The 21,343-nt window shown below is 43.4% G+C and overlaps 1 protein-coding gene across 1 annotated transcript in view; it reads left to right on the plus strand.

The window, feature by feature from the left end:
- Nucleotides 1-21,343, plus strand: part of LOC115075937 (IgGFc-binding protein-like) — a 400,171-nt gene that overhangs the window by 357,805 nt on the left and 21,023 nt on the right. The window contains exons 43-47 of the mRNA XM_029576916.1: nt 884-1,482; nt 11,143-11,710; nt 14,694-15,289; nt 17,533-18,100; nt 19,707-19,906. Coding sequence (XP_029432776.1) covers nt 884-1,482; nt 11,143-11,710; nt 14,694-15,289; nt 17,533-18,100; nt 19,707-19,906 — 2,531 coding nt within the window. The remainder of the gene's footprint in view (nt 1-883; nt 1,483-11,142; nt 11,711-14,693; nt 15,290-17,532; nt 18,101-19,706; nt 19,907-21,343) is intronic.

A 21,343-nucleotide genomic window follows, 5' to 3' on the forward strand; every position in this document is an offset into this window, starting at 1 on the left:
TGAAAAAGAACTTTCTCCAATTAGTTTTAAATTTGCTACATGCTAACTTCATGCAGTGCCCCTAATCCTTCTATTATCTGTAAGAGTAAATAACCGATTCACATTTACCCATTCTAGACCTCTCATGATTTTAAACATCTCTATCATATCCCTCCTCAGCCATCTCTTCTCCAAGCTGAACAGTCCTAACCTCTTTAATCTTTCCTCATAGGGGAGTAGTTCCATCCCCTTTATCATTTCGATCGCCCTTCTCTGTACCTTCTTCATCGCAACTATATCTTTTCTTAGATGTGGCGATCAGAATTACACACAGTAATTAAGGTGCGGTCTCACCATGGAACAATACAAAGGCATTATGACATTTTCCGTTTTATTCACCATTCCCTTTCTAATAATTCCTAACATTCTATTTGCTTTTTTGACTGCTGCAGCAAACTGAACTGATGAATTCAATGTGTTGTCCACTATGACGCCTAGATCTCTTTCCTGGATGGTAGCTCCTAATATGGAACCTAACATCATGTAACCATAGCATGGGTTATTTTTCCCTATATGCAACACCTTGCACTTATCCACATGAAATTTAATCTGCCATTTGGATGCACAATTTTCCAATCTCACAAGGTCCTCCTGCAATTTATCATAATCTGCTTGTGATTTAACTACTCTACACTACATGTAGTAAATTGGTGAGATAAGATTTCCCTTTGCAAAAACCATAATGACTCTCCCCCAATGAAACATGTCTATCTATGAGGTCAATAATTTTGTTTTTAAGAATAGTTTCCAGGCATGGTGACTTACTGAGTGGCTTGTGGGTTGTTTTTGTAGCATTGACGTATAATCTATGGTTTTGTATAAAAATGTTGTACCTGTATTTCAGCCTTGCCCTGTCACAAGAACAGTCACTATGAATTTTGTGGAAATGCTTGCACAGCCACATGCTCTGATCGAACTGCCCCTGACCGATGTGCAGAACCATGTCAGGAAATCTGCCAGTGCAACGATGGATTTGTCTTCAGCATTGATAAATGTGTTCCTGTGGGAAACTGCGGCTGTACTTACAATGATATTTACTACAAGCCTGGGGAGATTTTCTGGGCTGATGAGAACTGTCATGTCTACTGTAACTGTGACCCTTCTTCAGGCAAGGTGGTGTGCAAGAACAGCGCTTGCAAAGACGTTGAAAGATGCCTTGTGTTGAACGGGATCCGAGGCTGCCATTCGCTTAACTATTCTACTTGCTCAATCTCTGGAGACCTTCACTATACAACCTTTGATGGCAAGAGGTATGATTTCATGGGAGACTGCATCTACCAGCTAGTTGGAATGGCTTCCAAAGATTCAACCCTCACCCCATTCACCATCCAAGTACAGAATAGCCACCATTGGAACAGAGCTGCTTCCTTGATTTATCTGGTGATCTTTGAGGCCTATGGCATAACAATTACTATGAGCAGAGATTATCCTCAGAGGATCCAGGTATGCATGTCAGCGATACAATATGTTAATTCATAGTAGCATGCTTATAAATGATTACTAATTTATTGTTTTTATTTGACCTTCAACATTTCTGCTTTCCTCATTTTAAACTGCCCACCTTGGAAAAAACACAGCATGTGAATTTATGGTGGTGTTGCAAAGAGACTAATGGACTCTATAACAGGCTACCATCAAGATAGGCCAAGATAACATAGTACAAAATTTCATCTTTGTGAGACTTTCCTCACTCCAAATGATGTCAAATCTTCACTGAGGTGTACTGTGCTGTTCATATGTCTCACTCTGCATGAAAAACTGGCCCCCTAAACCCTACACCATCACCAACACCTCACATCAAGCTATTAGATGCCCATCCTATAAGCCAGTGGTTCTCAACCTTTTTTCTGTTGGGACACACCTGACAGATGGTTCTCACATTCGTGACACACTGACCCATGATCGTCACGGGGCTAGATGTAAAAGTACAGTTTGCATCCACGGGAACCCCCCTGACCCACAATAATGGATGTAAAGCAGAATTATGACATTCCCCATACAACTCACCCTACAAAAAAGATATTCTGGTTCTGGTGTCATCTCAGTAACAGCAACTCAAACTCCTACTTCCAGGCTCAATAGCCCTACTTATGAAAAGACAGCAGTTTACCACCAATGCATGTCCTCTTGAGAAAACACAACAAATAAGACTGATACAAACGCTTACATGCTAGTAAAATATCTCGGTAACAGACACAGAACCGACCTAACATACTCCCAGGATCTGTAGTAATGCACATAAACTAATCCGCACACAGTTACACCTGTATTATGGAATACACTCAAACAGGAGCAACTCTATCTATGAAAAGGCAACACTACAAATATTAAATCAGGTCCTAAAAACCAATACACCTCTTATTAGGAAAACAGAACTAGCAAGCAGCTATAGATCCCCACACAGAAATAATTGTAAAACTATACTAATAAGCAGAATAAATGTTTCAAAACAGCTATGAAACAATAATATCCAACAATTAAAAACACATAAAAACTATTAAACATTTTCCAAACACCAATAAAATATTTCAAAAAAAGCAGACACATCACATAATATTAAATAATTAAAATGGCAGTCAATCAGGAAAAATAAACTTAAAAAGCCACCTTTACTTACCCCCTCCAGCAGCTCTCCTACTCCTCTTCCATGCAGGCTGTAGCACACACCAGAAGCAGCAGTAGTGGCTAAGCTCTATACTCATGGTCCTCTTCCTTAGGGCCCATGTCTCTCTCACACACCCACCATACCAGTCATGCCCCCATGACCAGTTTCTGTCTCTCACACACCAATCATCTCCCAAACAGTCTTTGACAAACAAACCAGTCACCTTCCTGAACAGTTTCTCTCATGCCATACACACACACACAGGCTTTCCACTCCTGTGTTCCACTTACATATATGGGCTTCTCACTCTCATAATCACTTTCTCTTTCTCACACACACTCACCAGTCTCTCACTCCGATGCTTGTTCTCTCCACATGCACAGGCTTCTCATTCCCATAATCACTTTCTTTCTCTCACACACATACACAAACACACACACCAGTCACCTGATCTCTCTCATGCATACACACACACAGGCTTCCCACTCCCATGTTCTCTTTCAGATATACAGGCTTCTCACTCCCATGCTGTGTCTCACCCACACACAGGTTTCTCACTCCCATGCTCACTCTTCACATGCACAGGCTTCTCATTCCCATAATCACTTTCTTTCTCTCTCTCACATACACACAAACACACACCAGTCACCTGATCTCTCTCATGCATATACACACACACACAGGCTTCCCACTCTCATGTTCTCTTTCTGATATACAAGCTTCTCACTCCCATGCTGTGTCTCACACACAGGTTTCTCACTCCCATGCTCACTCTTCACGTGCACAGGCTTCTCATTCCCATAATCACTTTCTCTCTCTCTCTCACACACACACACACGCACACCAGTCACCTGATCTCTCTCATGCATACACACACACACACAGGCTTCCCACTTCCATGTTCTGTCTTACATATACAGGCTTCTCCCTCCCATGCTGTGTCTCACACACACCCAGGTTCTCACTCCCATGCTCATTCTCTTCACATGCACAGGCTTCTCATTCCCATAATCACTTTCTCTCTGTTACACACACACACACACACACACACCAGTCTGTCTCTCATTTCCATGCTCGCTCTCCACGTGCACAGGCTTCTCATTCCCTGAATCACATTCTCTCTCTCTCTCTCACATTCACATACACACCAGTCACACCGCCACCTTACCAACCAGCCTCTCTCTCATACATGCACACACACACAGGCTTCCCACTCCCATACTCTCTCTCACATAATCAGGCTTCTCACTCCCATGCTTTCTTTCACATACCCAGATTTCACATACCCGGCTCGCATCCGCTACCGGAGACCTGCGCGACCGGCACCTAAGCCCCGCCGGGGGAAGGTCAGGTTAGTGTACGCCCTCCTCACCCGGGGGGCTCCAGCGCCAGCCGCACGTCGAGAGAAGGAAAAATAAAAAAACCTGCAAAAGAAAGAAAAAAGTACCGCGCCAAGGCCCGCCCACAGAGAAGCTGCCACCCTATCAGGGACAGCCCGGCTGGGCTTTAAATCTTCGCGCTGCTAGGCGCCATCTTCTTTCTCGCTGCTCCCGGCCCGCATCCGCTACCGGAGACCTGAGCGACCGGCGCCTAAGCCCCGCCGGGGGAAGGTCAGGTTAGTGTACGCCCTCCTCACCCGGGGGCTCCAGAGCCAGCCGCACGTCGAGAGAAGGAAAAATAAAAAAACCTGCAAAAGAAAGAAAAAAGTACCGCGCCAAGGCCCGCCCACAGAGAAGCCACCACTCTATCAGGGACAGCCCGGCTGGGCTTTAAATCTTCGCGCTGCTAGGCGCCGCGCGCCGAAGGAGCGCAACAAAGGGGCAGGCCCCTTTGTGCGCCCCTTCGTGCAGCCCCGAAGAGCACCATTGAACTCCACCACAGCTTACTGCATCAACCTCCCGCCCAACAAGACAGCTGCATCAGTCTCCGCAACCCCCAGAAGAAGTCAGTGCACAACTCTTCCACCCGTGATAGCAACTGTTAGACACCAATCCCTCCAACCGCAAGTAACTTATGATAACCTCCACATTTTCTATGAAACTATTGCCACTCCTGTACTTACTGAAACCGCCTACTAGTCATTTAACCCCACCCCCCTATCTAATCTACTTGCATCTAACTGTACTTTGTAACTTGTAACTGTACTTTGTAACCTGTATTCTCAGCAAATGCTTATATCCTCAGCAAATGCTAATTTTTTTTTTTTTTTATTTTATTTCTTTTACTATACCGATACTCAAGACCAGGTCTTATCGTACCGGTTTACAATATAACTGAGGGGAAACCAATTAACATCTAGGTAGAAAGTAAAGTTACATTAAACAGGGAGCGTAAAACATGGGAGATGGAAGACAGGACAGATTTTAAACTAAAACAACTGGAGAGTGATAAATATAATCAACCAAAAAAACTATATGTTAAAGATACATAAACAGAGATTTATCCTAGGCGATTATTAACATGGTAAGTCCAGTGGGAGAAGGAGAGGGGTGAGGTGAGTGGGGGGGAGGGGGAGAGGGAAAAGAAGAGGGGGGAGGGATTAGGGAGGGGTGGAAGGGTGAGAGTCAGTGATGGTTGAAGATGTTCCTTCAACGGTAGGCTTCTGCGAACAGCCAGGTTTTCAGTTTCTTTCTGAATGTTAGATGGCATTGTTCCTGGCGTAAGTCTTGGGGAAGAGAATTCCAATGTAGCATCTAATTACACATCATCCTAAACTGTGTCAGGTCTAACCCCACCTCTGAATACACCATACCCACTCTCTCTCCTAATCGTCCCAAAATCTCTGAGACCAACCTCTACCCACCCTACTCCCAACTACCCGTCCTTCTCCTCTTAAAATGTGCTTCCCTACTATACCTGTCATACACCACCCCCATCGGTGGATCCTCCGCCCAGCACACCCTCACTCCTTTATCCAGCATAAATCCCTAGTGCCCATCATGATTTCACCCCTCACACAGCTGCTAGGCCTAGCCACGCTAGCCATCTCCCTCTTCAATGCGCAATCCATCCTAAAGAAAGCCCCTATCCTCCAAGATTTGCTCACTGACAACCAACCCTGATATCTGTGCCATCACAGAATCCTGGCTAAAGAATTCAGACCATGTTTTCATCAATCAACTCCCAACACAGACATACGACATTTTCTCCATCCCAAGACCCAAAAAAAGGGGAGGAGGCATACTCCTAGCTACCAAGAAACACCTTAACCTCAAACTACAAACCAGCTCCTCCCCCCCAAGACTTGAAATTGGTCTTTTTAAATCCAAATCCCTGCAGGTCTGCCTTGTCTATGCCCCTCCTAGTATACTTGAACAGGACCCATCCCCCTTCATTGAATACATCATTGACAACATAAAGCCGGATACACCCGCAGTGATACTCGGAGATTTCAATCTCCATGTAGATACCCACCCCACTACGCCTGCTTGCGAAACTCTACTTGTCACCCTCAAAGCCCTGGGCTTCAGACAGCTAATCTCCGAGCCTACACATAAAGCTGGTCATACACTCGACCTCCTTTTTGTTAACACAAGCATTACAGTACCCCAAGCACCCATCACCACCCCTATCCCTTGGTCCGACCATTTTCTCATCAATGCCCACCTCACCATTAATACCAACACTCCAATCTCAAATTCACATAAAAAAACGATCTCTTTCCGTAAACCATGTTCTTCGGAGGAACTATCCCTAGCCTTCAACAAAGTAAGTGAAAACCTCGACCTAACTAACCCAGATACTGCTCTACTGTCATGGGATAAGTCTATTTCCAACATAGCCAATGACATCTGCCCCACCATCCACAAAATAATTACCCCTACACAAACCGAGAGAAAACCATGGTACACCAACGAACTAAGAAAATTAAAGCAAGACCTCAGATCCAAAGAACGTACCTGGCGCAAACAACCCACACCCACACACAAAGCGGCCTACAAATATACCTTGCATATATACCGACAAGCAACACTCCACGCCAAACGTGACTTCTACGCAGCAAAAATCCATAGCTATAAATTCAATCCTAACGCCCTCTTCTCCTTTGTTGCAGAACTCACAAAGTCCCCCTTTCCCTCCTCCCAAGAAGAAAACAGCATAGAAAAATGTGAGAAACTAGCAGACTACTTTAAAAGTAAAATTTCCAAAATCCTTACTCGACTCCCCTCCAATCCCGCCCCCACAGACCCACTACCTATCGACAATAAAGTTAACCTCGACTCCTTTGACCTTACCTCCTTGAAGGAAGTTGAATCCATACTAAAAAAGATGCGACTGGCCACCCACATCGCAGACGCCATCCCATCAAAAATTCTCCTCACCATTCCATCCGCTATTGCAAAACCATTAGCAGATATTATAAACTGCTCCATCACCTCCGGGAAAGTCCCTGACCCACTTAAACTTGCCATCGTGAAGCCACTACTAAAAAAACCCACCCTCGACCAAAATGACCCTGCAAACTACAGGCCCATTTCCAATCTACCGTTTATATCCAAAATCATGGAGAAAGTGGTCAACATGCAACTCACCGATTTCCTAGAAGAAAACAATATTTTACACCCCGCTCAATATGGCTTTCATAAAGATCGAAGCACCGAAAAACTCCTACTTGCAATAACAGATACCATCCTCAAAGGCATGGACCACGGCCAATCCTACATACTTGCCCTTCTTGATATCTCAGCCGCCTTCGATACCGTGAACCATCAAATCCTAATATCACGCTTAGCGGAGATAGGCATAGCAAATACAGCCTTATCCTGGTTCTCCTCATACCTTGACCACAGAAAGTACTTAGTCAAGATTGATAATTTCGAATCCGCTCACATTCCCCTTACACAAGGCGTACCCCAAGGCTCCTCTTTATCGTCCACCCTCTTCAATATATATCTTCTCCCACTCTGCCACTTACTCGCCAAACTAGGACTAAAATTCTTCTTATATGCAGACGATGTACAAATACTTATCCCCATTCAGAAATCCCTCAAAGAAACCCTGCAGTACTGGGAAACAAGTCTGACATCCATTAATTCCCTCCTCTCCAATCTCCACCTTGCACTCAACGCCTCAAAAACTGAAATCCTTATCCTAACAAATCAACCAATCAACTCGATCCACCAAATGATTCAAAACGCCTCACAAACTCACACACTACCGCCCACTGTCAGAGATTTAGGAGTCTCCCTAGACAATCAATTAAGCTTCAAATCCCACATTAAATCGTTTCTAAAAGGGGGTTTCTACAAACTCCAAACCCTCAAAAAACTGAAGCCTCTCCTCCACGCCCACGACTTCCGCACTGTTATGCAAACCACTATACTATCAAAACTCGACTATTGCAAGTCCCTTCTCTTAGGCCTCCCAGCCTCCACCATTAAACCCCTGCAAATCCTTCAAAATGCTATGGCTAGAATCTTAACAAACACCAGAAAAACTGATCATATCACTCCCATACTCCAAGATCTCCATTGGCTCCCCATTACCTTCCGCTCCCAATACAAAACACTCACCATCCTCCATAACACGTTATACAAAAACAATTCCCCCTGGCTTGAAGATATGCCACAATTCCGTCAATCCAATCGCCCCACTAGAAACTCCCTTGCTGGCACCCTCCAAACCCCCTCACTCAAAATTGGTCACCTTACTACCACCAGAGATAGAGCCTTCTCCATTGCTGGTCCTACCCTCTGGAACTCCCTTCCCGCCAAACTCCGCTTAGAACCGTCCCTGAGCCATTTCAAAAAAGGAATCAAGACATGGCTCTTTAAACAGGCCTACCCCAACTCCTCTCAATCCTAGGCAATGACCTCCCCTGAACCACCTCAGCTCCCGCCCGGCCCACAATCCTCCTCATTGACCTCCGCTGTACCACCCTAGCACCCTCCCTGCCCCATCCCTCACCCTCATCCCCTGCAAAGTTAAGACTCTCCCTGCCTTTTCCCCTCACCCTCCCCAGCGCCCCGCAGCCTCCCCCTACCCCGCCCTTTCACCCCCTAGCAACTTGTCCTCAAAAGTACCCCTGCTTTAAAGTACCCTTTTTCCCCTTGCCCCACTTTCATCCCCTGCACTATTCCCCCACCCCTTCTGCCCTTTTTCCCTCCTCGCTCCATCCCTCCCTGCCCCCCCGCCCCTGCATTCAATTGTACAGTAGTGCACATACTTTCTTCATATTGTTTATAAGTTCATATGCTAAGTTCATAAGTGCACACGCCTCCCTAACATTGTTTATAAGTTCATTTGCATATCTAATTTTATTATGGATAATCAAAATCCATTTCGTTCTACCAAGTTGTATTTCTGCTCATTGACTCTCTATCTTTGCACTGTCGTATATTATCTAGTTAGCCTTCTTTCATTGTTCATTGTAATTTCCTTTCACAGTTACCTGTAAACCGACATGATGTGTCCTACGAATGCCGGTATATAAAAAGCGTTAAATAAAATAAATAAAAAAAAATAAATGTCTCACTTCCATGCTTTCTTTCACATACCCAGATTTCTCACTTCCATGCTTTTTCTCTCTTTCTCACACACACACACACACACACACCCACACCTGACTGTCTCACACTCTCACATACACATCAGTCATCTCCTTGAGCAGTCACTTTCATTGTCTTTCACATATACACATACATCAGCTCTCTGACCAGTTTCTCTCAATCACACACATGCTCTCGATCAAATACATTCTCTCACTTACACACAGGCTCTCAATCACACACATTCTCTCACTTACACACTGGCTGGCTGGCTGCTTCTTTCTCTTTCTCTCACTCACTTCCTCTCTTCCCCCCCCCCCCCCCAGCACAAATGGTAGCTGCAGCAGCCCCCGCAGGCCAAGAAGGAAGAATCCCATCGACCGCGGGAGGCTCATGCTGCTGTCTCCTTTCTCGATTACCGGCTGCTTCAATTGCTCAGGGGCAGATGCTGCAGCGGCCGCTGCTACTTTATCATGCGGCACGGCTCTTTTTTCTTCCTGCGCACCGCGTATCACTTCCTGTTCCGGGTCACGGGGGGGGGGGGGGGGGCAGGCGCAGGAAGAAGAAAATGCCAGCTGCGGGTGCCACAGCTTCTTTTAGCACTGCTGCCGTTCCCACTGGGCTTGAATGTGCTGATAGCCCGGCGGCAACGACAGCAGAGAAGAAAGAGCAACAGGAGAGACCGGGAGCACGCGACACACCAGCCGGTGCTTGGCAACACACCGGTTGAGAACCGCTGCTATAAGCATATAAATAGTTGCATACTGTGAGGGCCTCCCCAGAGTCAGAGTCAGTCTCGTGCTCTCTCTCTCTGTCAAATGGAATTCAAAAAATGTATCTCGAATTGCGATATGGCCATTTCGGTCATATTGGTCATATCGCACAGCTTAACGCCAGGAAAACAGGTGTAGTTATTTACGGTATTAAAACCATGAGATATTGCCCCTCTCTAATCCTGCCCCTTCCCAAAATATGCATTTGCTTCATGCACTAGCGTTTATCGCATGCGTTATGGCATTAATGCATGCGTTATCACCATAACGCACTTTGATGAATGTTAGGGGCGTAACTGGGAGGAGTTGAATTAGCCAGTTAAGTTGGCTAGCTACCTCCGATATTCAGAGTTAGCAGGGTGACTTGGCTGGCTAGGTCTGGTCAGGCCAAAGAGCTATCCAAAAGTTAGGTGGCTATAGTTAGTCGGCTATCTTAAAGTTAACCGGTTGTATTCAGTAGAGATGTGAATCGGATGCCGGAATCGTTTCCGGTTTTGTTTTTGTAAAACCACGGGAAATTTCATATCTCCCGTGGTTTGGAATTTTCTTTTTTCATGGTGAATCGTTTTCGGTTTAGCGCGCACTAACGGGAGTTGGTGCTAACTCCCGTTAGTGCGTGCTAAACCGAAAAACGATATTTTTCTGAAAATTAATGGAAAATGCAATCATTTGTCGGTTTTACCGATCTATGACGAAATAGGAAATGTACAAATTTCCTAATTCGTCAAAAATGAATGCACATTCCTAGTATTCAGTAGTGTGGTTTCACTATTGAATATACTGGACTGTGTCTGAATATAGACCTCTTCATGTACTGGATTCTGGAAAAAGATGTCTGTGGCTCCTGGCCAAGAACTGTCACTGAAATGAAATTGCTGTGTGTATATGTTTGAGAGGGGAGAGTGTTTATAGAATAGGGGAGAAAATCCTGAGGAATTGCACATGAAGGCTCATGGTGCCATAGATTAGTAGAGGCAGGTAGAGATTAAGAAAGAAGCTCAAAGGGGCAAAAGGAAATTGCTAGGCATATATAAAATAACCCTATGATGCTATCTCCCAGTGACTCATCCTCTTGATAAAGCATGGGCACTATAAGAAATCTAGGGAATACACTGATGCAAGTAAACATAATCACCATGATGCCATCTGGGTATCATGAGTCATCATGTGGAATGGTTGTTTCCAGTACACCATATGCTGCAAAATTAATATTAACATTTCTGTTATCTTTTTCAAGGTCAACGGGATCTTTATGGTTTTGCCATTCTACTTCCAAACTAATAAAATAGTGGCTTTCAGCACTAGCACTGGTGTTAGGTGTCATACAGATTTTGATGTCACTGTTGCATTTGATAGTAATGGGCATCTTACTGTAAGAGTGCCAGTCACCTATGCTGGTGCAATTATTGGCCTTTGTGGCAACAATAACAAGAATGCTAATGATGACATGAAGATGAAAAATGGAAAAGAGGCACCGGATAAGGCTCAGTTTGGAGACAGTTGGAAAGTTGCGGAAGTCCCCGGATGCCTGTCGAGTTGCACAGAGAATTGTCTGCAGTGCACAGATGCACAGAAAGAAGTGTACAAGGGCGAGTTGTATTGTGGACTTATCATTAAAAAAGATGGGCCATTCAAGTTATGCCATGCAATCATTGACCCAATGTCCTTCTTCATTGACTGCGTCTCTGACACCTGTGAATACAAAGGTCACTACTTCACTCTAGGCTATATGATTTCTTTGTATGCAACTGCATGTCAAGCACAGGACATCCAAATCGAGGACTGGAGAGTAATATTATCTTTACGTAAGTTGTATTCAACTGAACTACTTTTCCATTAACAATGACACTTGTAAAGACAGTAGTGGGGGTGATCATATCTGATGATCTTAAAGTGGATAAAGTCCTGGGACTTGCAAAAAGGAGAGGGAAATGGGGGGGACATGGGCGGTCTGGGGGCGGGGCATTGCCAGAGGCTCCAGGCCCTTTGCCGCTGGGCTTGGGATCCCATGCCTGCAGTTGGCCAGCGTGCGCAACTTACTTCAGCCCCAGGGCTGAAGTAAGCTTTGCAAAAAAAAAAAGAAGTCATCAAAGATAGGGGGGGGGGGGGAAAGGGCGGGGGAGGTATGGGAAGGGGAGGTAGGGGAAAGGAAGGTGGGGTGGGGGGTAGGGAAGTTCCCTCCGAGGCCACTCGGATTTCGGAGTGGCCTGGGAGGGAACAGAGGAAGGCAGCGCGGCTCGGAGCTGGCTCGGCCTGCGCAAGATGCACAATTTTGCACCCCCTTGTGCACGCTGACCCTGGATTTTATAACAAGCGTGCGCCTGCACACGCATGTTACAAAATCGGGCATACATGTGCGTGCGCACGCTCCTTTTTAAAATCTACCCCATTATGACTATTATTTCTACAGCTTCCTTTCCATTGGAAAACCTTTGATTCCCTTACTTCATTAATACCCTTCGGGTACTTAAAAATCTGTCATATCTCCTCTTTCCCTTTTCTCCTCCAGGGTATGCATATTTAGGACCTTAAGTCTCATCTCATAAGTCTTCCTGTACAGACCCCACTGTGTACTGTTCTAAAGACCGCACCTTTAGAAGGTTATAAACCGATTGGTGTCGGTCCAGAGGGTGGCTACTAAAATAGTGGTCGTCATTCTAAAGAATAGGAGGACAGACTTTCAGATGTCAAGGAAAGCTGGGATAGGGGAGATATCATAGCTCCAAGTTTTCTATACCCAATAGGTAGCCCTATTTTAATGGAAAGGAGGGTCTGGAATGAAGGGTTATGGGATGAGTGTGAGGGGGGGGGGGGGTTAGACTCAGGAGTAAACAGAGAAAATATATTTTTACAGAGAAGGTGGTAGATGCATGGAACAGCCTCTCTGTGGAGGTGGTAGAGACAAGGACAGTATCTGACTTCCAGAAAGCATAGGGCAAGTACAGGCGTCTCTGAGGGAGTATAGGGATTATAGGGCTTAGAGAAGGTAGTGTGGATGGGCACACAAGAGAGGCTTTATGGTCTTTTTCTGCGATCACATTTCTTATGTTTCTGTGTATTGTGCATTGGCAGCCATTCTAAGAAATCATTGTCCTTGCTCCTCCAGTATGTAAACTATGTGTTCCCTCTGAACGAAGTGGATCAAATAGAGGTGCACTTTCAATGCAACTACTCTCAGTCATCTACAGTGCTTATTGCTCTTGTTTTATTGAATCAATGCAAATGTACCACACGGTGTGATGTGGGACACAAGATCCCAGGACAGTTTTTCAAGCTCCTGATTGTCAATCTGCATTATTTATCTCTGTGTTGACAGCATCACCAAGCCTGAAGGGTCAATTTTCAAAGACCTACCAAGTGGGTATGATAACTGGTTAATTGCAGCTAGTTATCGTTAGGAGGATTTCTAGCTAACCCTAACCATCTAGGTCTTCAGCTGAAAATTCACCTAAACCTAGCTGGTCAAAATTAATGTGGCTGGGATTGTCTTTATAAAGTAACCAGTTATCTGCTGAAGATAGCCAGCTAACCGTATTTATTTATTTATTATTTTTTTTATATACCGACATTCATCTCAATTGAGATATCACACCGGTTTACATTCAGGTACTGTAGGTATTTCTCTATCCCCAGAGGGCTTACAATCTAAGTTTTTGTACCTGAGGCAATGCAGGGTAAAGTGACTCGCCCAAGGTCACAAGGAGCGACAGCGGGACTTGAACCTTGGTCTCCTGGTTCATAGTCCACTGCTCTAACCACTAGGCTATTCCTCCTCCCTATTTAGCTGGCTACATACTTTATTTAGCTGGCTACATACAGTTATCTGATTAAAGATAGCAAGCTAAGCACAGTAGAGGCCAAGTAAAGATACATTTAGCAGGTTAGATTTCAGATTAACTATACAGCTAAACTTAGCTAATCAGCAGTGAAACTCACTTCTAACCAATTACAATTTCTCCTTGGCCCAATCAGTTTCACTGGCTAAATTTAGCTGTGAAATGGATCTAGAGAGCTAAATTTTGAGGTACAACCCCGATCAGTTATCAAAGGCTTAGATTTACCCAGCTGACTTGGTCCTTTTGAACATTGACCCCTAAGAGGCAATTTTGAGTCTCTGTGGGATACCAATGTATCCACAGGACTACAACTTTTTTTCAACAAGAAACCTTGCACAGGGCTGGTTAAAGGAATGTGGCCTAAACCTCAGCATGTTGAGTTGTACCTGCCAAAAGTGTGCGTGCTGCCCCTCCCCTGCTCACCTCTTTATTATTGGTAAAATTACCTGCGCTGGGGTGGAAAGGGAGGGAGCAATTTTCAGCAGATCTTTTTCCATAGGTAAACAGGTATTTTACCTGCTAAAAAGCTTGGAAAATTGATCTCTGAGGGGGTAATTTTGTAACTCCCAATTTTGCACTTTGAAAATTATACCAGGAAAACTACCCACACACATGTACACCCATGTTTTTCCAAGAAAAAATATGTGTATACTTTCCCAGGGAAACTACCTACACATATTCCAAGAAAACGTATGCATATGTTTTGAAAATTTTAAAGTATGTGTCCTAAGTGCCAACCCCTCCTCTAGGAATACCCTTCACACTGTGGATAAACGTACGAGCACAGAAACCCTACACGCATAGAGATAATTTTCCACAAGCCCAAATCCATTGGGTAAAATGCTGTTTTCCCCATGGAAGTGACTGAAAAGTACCCTTCCAGTTTTTGAATCAGATTAAAATTAAGTCAAAGAAATGACCGCCTAAAATCTGTTTCTCCAACTTTTCCCAGGTTACAGCTGTCCCAAAAACAGCCACTATGAACTCTGTGGACCTGGCTGTCCTGCCACTTGCCGTGGCCTCTCGTCCCCGATGAACTGTGACCTCCCATGTACAGAAGGTTGCTTTTGTGATAACGGGTTCCTCCTAAGTGGAGACACATGTGTCCCCATCGCTGATTGTGGCTGTGTGCACCAGGGGACGTACTACAAGAAAGGAGATATATTCTACCCTGATGAATCATGCAGAGAACAATGTAGATGTGGAGACAACGGAATCAATGAATGCCAGCAGGTGTCATGTGGCAAGAGTGAGGAGTGCAAAGTGGCCAATGGTCTTAAAGGTTGCCACTCCAAGAAATGTGGCTCATGCATAGTCTCTAGTGGTTCTCACTACCGTTCATTTGATGGGTTTGCTTTCAACTTCCATGGTACCTGTACATATGTTGTGGCCAAAGCTGTGGTTGACAACCCCAGACTGCCGACATTCTCTGTTGTTCTAGAAAATGAAAGACAACCTAATGGCAAAGCTGAAAATACCAAGAGAGTGGAGGTATTTGTGTATGGCCATACTATCAGAATTGAAAGAGGAATGCAATGGAACATTAAGGTAAGCATTTAAGCATTGGTGCCACTACTATGGTGGTTTCTTGAAAAAATGGTGGCAAAAATGCTAGAATGTGTAGCCTTCCCTGCAATTTTCAAGTTTTTCTGAATTTTCTTTTTTAGGAGGGGCTTGCATTCTTCTACTGATGTACTTCCATGTTTAGTTTTTCATTGCAATTTCTCTTTTTGCAAGCTTTACACTACAGTTGCATATAGAAAGTCAGATTCCAGACTCTGTCCTCCTAAAACTCAATAGAAAAGTAGTAAGGCTTAGACTCCAGTTGGACAGAGCACAAACATTTCTGAAATATTCTGAAATAAACCTTTTTCCATAATTCCATAGTGGCCCTGCCAATGAGAAGTAGGGTGCACACAGACATTTTTTCATTTCGTTTTTCAGGATTTTTTTTCTTTTTTCATTGACTTGAAACAAAAAAAATAAATAAATTACGGTAAAAATAATTTATCCAGTCTTGCCCAGGACAAAAAACATATCTCCTGGAACCTTCCCGATTTCCCTAGTCTCTCCCATTCTCTCTTACCCAGTGAAATCTTTAAAATCCATCTTCATGAATTAGGAGCTATCCATAGTCACATCTGTCCCTCCATTGCCACTTTTTCAAATGGCACTGGCAGACTGAGATGGACACACCAGCCATACTCAAGCTGGTACCAAGTAACAATGGCACCCATTGAATAGTAGCAGTGGCAGGACAGGAGCGACCAGAAATCACTCTTGATGAAAATTTAAATAGATGTAACTCTTTATTCATGGGTTCTTACCTAATTTTCTTCCTGTAGTACCACGGATCAGTCCAGACTGTGGGTTGAGCTTCCTGTCCAGCAGTCTCCAATCCTATTACAGCTACTGTTTGGTCTTCATCTGTGTAGGTGTTACTGAACACGGGCCCCCTAGACTTTAAGCCTGGAGTTCAGAAGGGTCCCAGATGACTAGGGAAATCCCCTTCAGTTGGGAAACATCCTACCTGAGCCTGTGCCCAGTCTCTTAGGATGGAGAACTCTCTCTGAGTCTCCAGTGTCTTTCTCCTTCTTCCTGATGAAGGAGGCCTTTCAGAGGGAAAGGTCTGACGTTAGCATTTGGAACTGAGCTATTACAGCACAAGCCCCTCACCATCACAAAAAGATGGAAAAACTCTCTGACCATCCTCTGGAGTGAGTGCTGTCACTGCAGCCCCCTTTTTTCCTTGGCCGCGTGCTCACAGGTCTTCAGTTCTGGGGAATGGCCATCACCATGGAGACTCCGTCTTCACCTCCAATAAAAAAAAAAATTCCTTTAAAATGTATGCAAATCTGAACAAAGTCTGTCTTTTTTTTTTTAAACTTTATTTGTAAAACAGACAAACATCAACTCAGTGATCAGAATTGATACAGTAATAGATAGATAGATATGTTAGGTACTCTGGTGTCACATCATACACAAACTTTAATAGTATCTTCATTCCCCCCTGGCATACTCTGCAGGCTCATCCCCTCCTCTGATGCAGCAATAAGTGCCAGCCCTTCTGTCTCCATATATTTCCAGTAGGGTCCCCAAGCCCTCTCGTATACAGTTTTCTAAATCTCTCTTTTAACCTAGGGTCAACCCCAAACTGGCAGGCAGAGGCTAGCATGGATTTTCCTTAACCAGACTTCACCAAGTGTGGGGGATAGGCCTTACTTTGAAAGGGAAAAATAAACTAAAAAAAAACATTCCTAAACTACTCCTAGCTCCCACTTCAAGGCAGGGATACAAGCATCTCAGTCATCCTCAGGGGTTGGTGCTAATAGGACGGTATCTCCCTCTCTTGTTGTAAACTTCCTTTCACAGGGATCTAGGGCCATCTAGTGGGCGATCAGGGAGTCCGCACATAGATTTTCAATTTTAAAGATTTGATCGACCAAAATGGTTTGGGATTAACTAGGGGCATGAGGGAAGATCACAGGAGATGTTTTTTCAGGGGGGCAGGGAGTGGGCAATTTATTTTGAACAAAACAAAGAAAAACAAATGAAGCATTGTTTGTTTTTTTTTGTTTTGTTAAAATTTCCTATTTCATGTCAATAAAAGCACTTGGTTTATGTCTATTTGGTCTAAGTTATGTTAAGAGTGTGCATATTTGTTTATTTTTATTTGTATATCACCAATACCATGGCCCTAAGTAGTTAACAATAAAACATATACAATCAATAGTTAAAACAATTATTTAAAAACAAAAAATAACAGACTTATTTTTGTTTTCCTATTACAGATCAATAACCAGATTTTCAACCTGCCAGTTTCTATTTATAACAACAAAATATGGGTCAGCCAAGAGGGATATAATATAATTCTACAGACTCATTTTAATCTAAAGATCCTATACAACCGTGATTATATTCTGGTGCAAGTCCCTAGTGCCTACCAGGGCAGCCTACAAGGTCTATGTGGAAATTTCAATGATAACAAGAATGATGAGTTCATGCTGCCAAGCAATCAACTCACTGAAAACATTGATGAGTTTGGTGCAAACTGGAAAGTGCCGACATCAGGGTCCCTCTGCAAGGATGGCTGTGAGGCAAAGTGTCCAGTTTTTGATTTGGTCCAACTAGGTGTATATGCTGGAAATGACAAGTGTGGAATAATCTCATCAGACAAAGGCCCATTTAAAGATTGCCATGGTCGAATCAGCCCTGTGGAATATATGCGCAACTGTATGTACGACATGGGTGCTTTGAATGGTGCTATAGAAGTCCTGTGTAAGAGCCTGCAGGCCTATTCAACTGCATGCCAAGCTGTGGGGGCCAAGATCACAGCATGGAGACAATCGAACTTCTGCCGTAAGTGATGGCCATCTACCTAGTCCTTTACATTGACTTCTTATCTTTAGGTTCTGTGGTCTACGGTATTATGATACTGTGTTCTTTCTTTCCTCATTCCTCTGGTTACCAATTTCTATCACTGATCTCTGTTTTTCAAGACTTGTCATTTACTTACCCTTCTGTGATGTCTCATTTACTTACTCTCCCATGCAGTCCCATAACAGTTTCTCAACAAGCTCCATTTCGTAAAGTACAAGTTGAGCCAATCTTGGTTTACCCCTGTCTGCTATCCTTTAATGTATCAGAGATACGACAGCACTAACAAGCTCACAATTCAAATCTTATATTTTTCTGCACGGACAATAAGAATGTGTTGCTACATTGCAGTTATATAACTGGTAGTTTATTTCACTAGTTAAGAGCATCTAAATATTAAGTATTAGCCTATAAGCTGTTTTCTTTATTTTAAAAAAGAAACTGTTGCTTCTCTTTAATGACAAAACATAACAATTCAATTGCTTACAAAGAATTTTGCATCAAGTTGTATTCTAGGACATCTGCCAGATCTGGGAAAGAAAATGGTTGTGGCAGCAGGGACAGTATCTATGAGAAATTTCATTATCTCATTGTAGCCCGTTCGTGTGTGCTTGAGGGTTAAATGAAATATTTCAGAGGTAGCTGTCTGCATAGCTCCGTTCCATACAGTGCCCGAATGTAATCCACTTTGAAGCACTGAAAAAAAAGTGCAAAAAGCAGAATATAAATCTAAAATAAAAATCTATTGGTCTTTTCTTAAAGGGTAAGGGTTTCTTAATATTTGAGACCATGACAAGCCTGTGGATGAAAAAGGAAATAAAAGGTTCCCATTGGTCCCAGAAAAGAACCATCCTTGATTGATTTGAGTATTTAAAGCTCAGGCTGCTCTACCTTCCTTGCTAATGTGACCAGAATCCTGATTTCTGCTCTTGTGATTGGCCACCTGGATACCAGCCTAGATTACCATCTAGATCCCAGGTCTGCCTTCCAGTCTGCTTAATAGCATCTAGGTAGAGCGTGCATCAAGCTAGGTCGAGAGTACATTGTAAAAATCTCATTTTGTATACCTTTCCTCACTCCAAATCACATGAAATCTTCACTGCTGTCTACTGTGCTGTTCGTACCTCTGACTGTGCATGTAAACCTGGCCCTCGAAACTTAGCCCACCACCAAAACCTCACCCTGAGGTATTAGTTGCCCTTCTTGCAGAAGTATAAAAACAGTGTACTTATTTCCAGTGCAAAATCATGTGATAGCGTGTGTTACTCTATCTCATGAATCATTAAGCACCCCTCATTTTCATTAACTCCTCCCAGTTGACTACATTTTCAAAATTTGCATACACATTTTGCGATACGTTATCGCGGGTGATAACGCCCTAACGCGATTTGATGAATGACCCTCCTAGTTGGTTGTCTATATTTCTGACAGACTTGTAGTTCCAATTTCTCTAAGAAAGGCAGTGCTAGAAGTTAAAAATGCAGTGGGTTAAAGCAGGAATGTTGTCTGTGAGTTGGAGCTTTCTGGCATCACTAGCATGCTGCACTATCTGGTTTATGAAATATGGAGTTATGCTTTTCCATTTCAGCTGTCAGCTGTCCTCCCAACAGTCACTACAAACTCTGCATAAACACCTGTGATTTCACCTGCGCTGGCATCATCCGCCATCAAAAATGTACTAATAAATGCTTTGAGGGATGCCAGTGTAACACTGGATATTTATTCAGTGGAGAAGAGTGTGTCACCATGGACAAATGTGGCTGTCTGTACAATGGCATGTACATAAAAGTAAGATTTGATTTCTGCATTAACATATATGTATCTGCTTAGAAGTTAATTTCCAAGGACACACTGCTGTGAAGGAGGTCTTCCAGATATAAAAGTCACTTTATCCAGTTCATGCCTTGTGGTTCTAACATGAAAGTTTTTTGTGACTTCTCGGCTATGCTCTATTTCCTGCTTATAAGTCATTTTATACACATTCAGTTACATGTTGTGGTATGATGATGAGATCATTCAGGAAATTTCTCCAGTACAGATAAATCTTTCACTATAGTACTGGAAGATATGTTGTGACAGTGCATTCAGTTTATCTTTACTACATTGGCATATGTAGGACTGTTTTCTGCTCTTTAGTAATCTGGCAGTAAAAACTTTCCTTTCTTTTGTTTTGTGTGACCTTGGGAATTCCAGTTCATTTAGAACCAGGGCTATGATTTGGCACCACAAGTATCCGTGGATTTGTTTCCTTTAGTTTACAGTATATCCCCTCCCATGTTACTCTGTAGTCCAGTCCTCAGGACACATCTATCCAGTCAGGTTTTCAGCATATCTATAATGAGTGGAGGCAGTGCATATTCATTGTGAATATCTTGAAAGCCTGGGTAAGTGTGCCCTGAGGACTGGGTTGCAGTAACAGTGCTCAGCTAGGGAGCACACACAAGGGTTTCCTGAACCTGGCCACTAGGTGTCACTATTGCATGATGACTATAACGCCCTGCTTTTTTGTTATGCTAATTTAATACATTGTGACTAGGTTTCAGTGGTATTACTCCTTTCAGGAAAAGCTGAATTCATAAGAAAAATGAGTTGAGTGACCAACCAAAAAATTAGATTGGGAGCAAGTTCTGCTTGTGTAATTGAGCCACTCAGAAGGCTCAAAATCGAGCATCCTAGAGGTAACTCATATAATGTTAAACTGGGCTAGAAACTCATGACAGGCAACAACAAGACTATGGTAAATGAAGCTCACACTAAGGCAAAGAAGGGCGGTTATCATCAGTAGAGAGCAATATTTTCAGATTGCAGAGAGGTTAATAAAAACTGTAGCTCTTTTATATATGATACTAAGATCTGCAACAGGGTTTAACCCCCAGACAGAGTACAACAAATGAGAAATATAAGAGGGAAGGCACAAGAATTTGTCGGTTAAAATTTTCTGCAAAAGTACAGTCATTCATTTGGATTCAGTAATCCTAGAAAGCAATATTAGAGGTGAACGATCTGGGCCTGATGCAATACTTGAAAGTTATAAAAACTGTGCAAGAAGGCAGTGGAACTCAGAGTTCTGGTGCAATGCATAGACAGAATGAAAAGGTCTTTGTACAAATCACTGCTGAGATTTCATCTGCTCTGTTGTGTCCAATTCCAGAAGCTGCATCTCCCAAAGGATAAAGAGTACAAAAAGGGCTAACAAAATGGTGCATCATAAGCCCATTAAAGTGA

This window comes from Rhinatrema bivittatum, chromosome 14 (genome assembly GCF_901001135.1).
Source record: "Rhinatrema bivittatum chromosome 14, aRhiBiv1.1, whole genome shotgun sequence".
Taxonomy (NCBI): Eukaryota; Metazoa; Chordata; class Amphibia; order Gymnophiona; family Rhinatrematidae; genus Rhinatrema; species Rhinatrema bivittatum.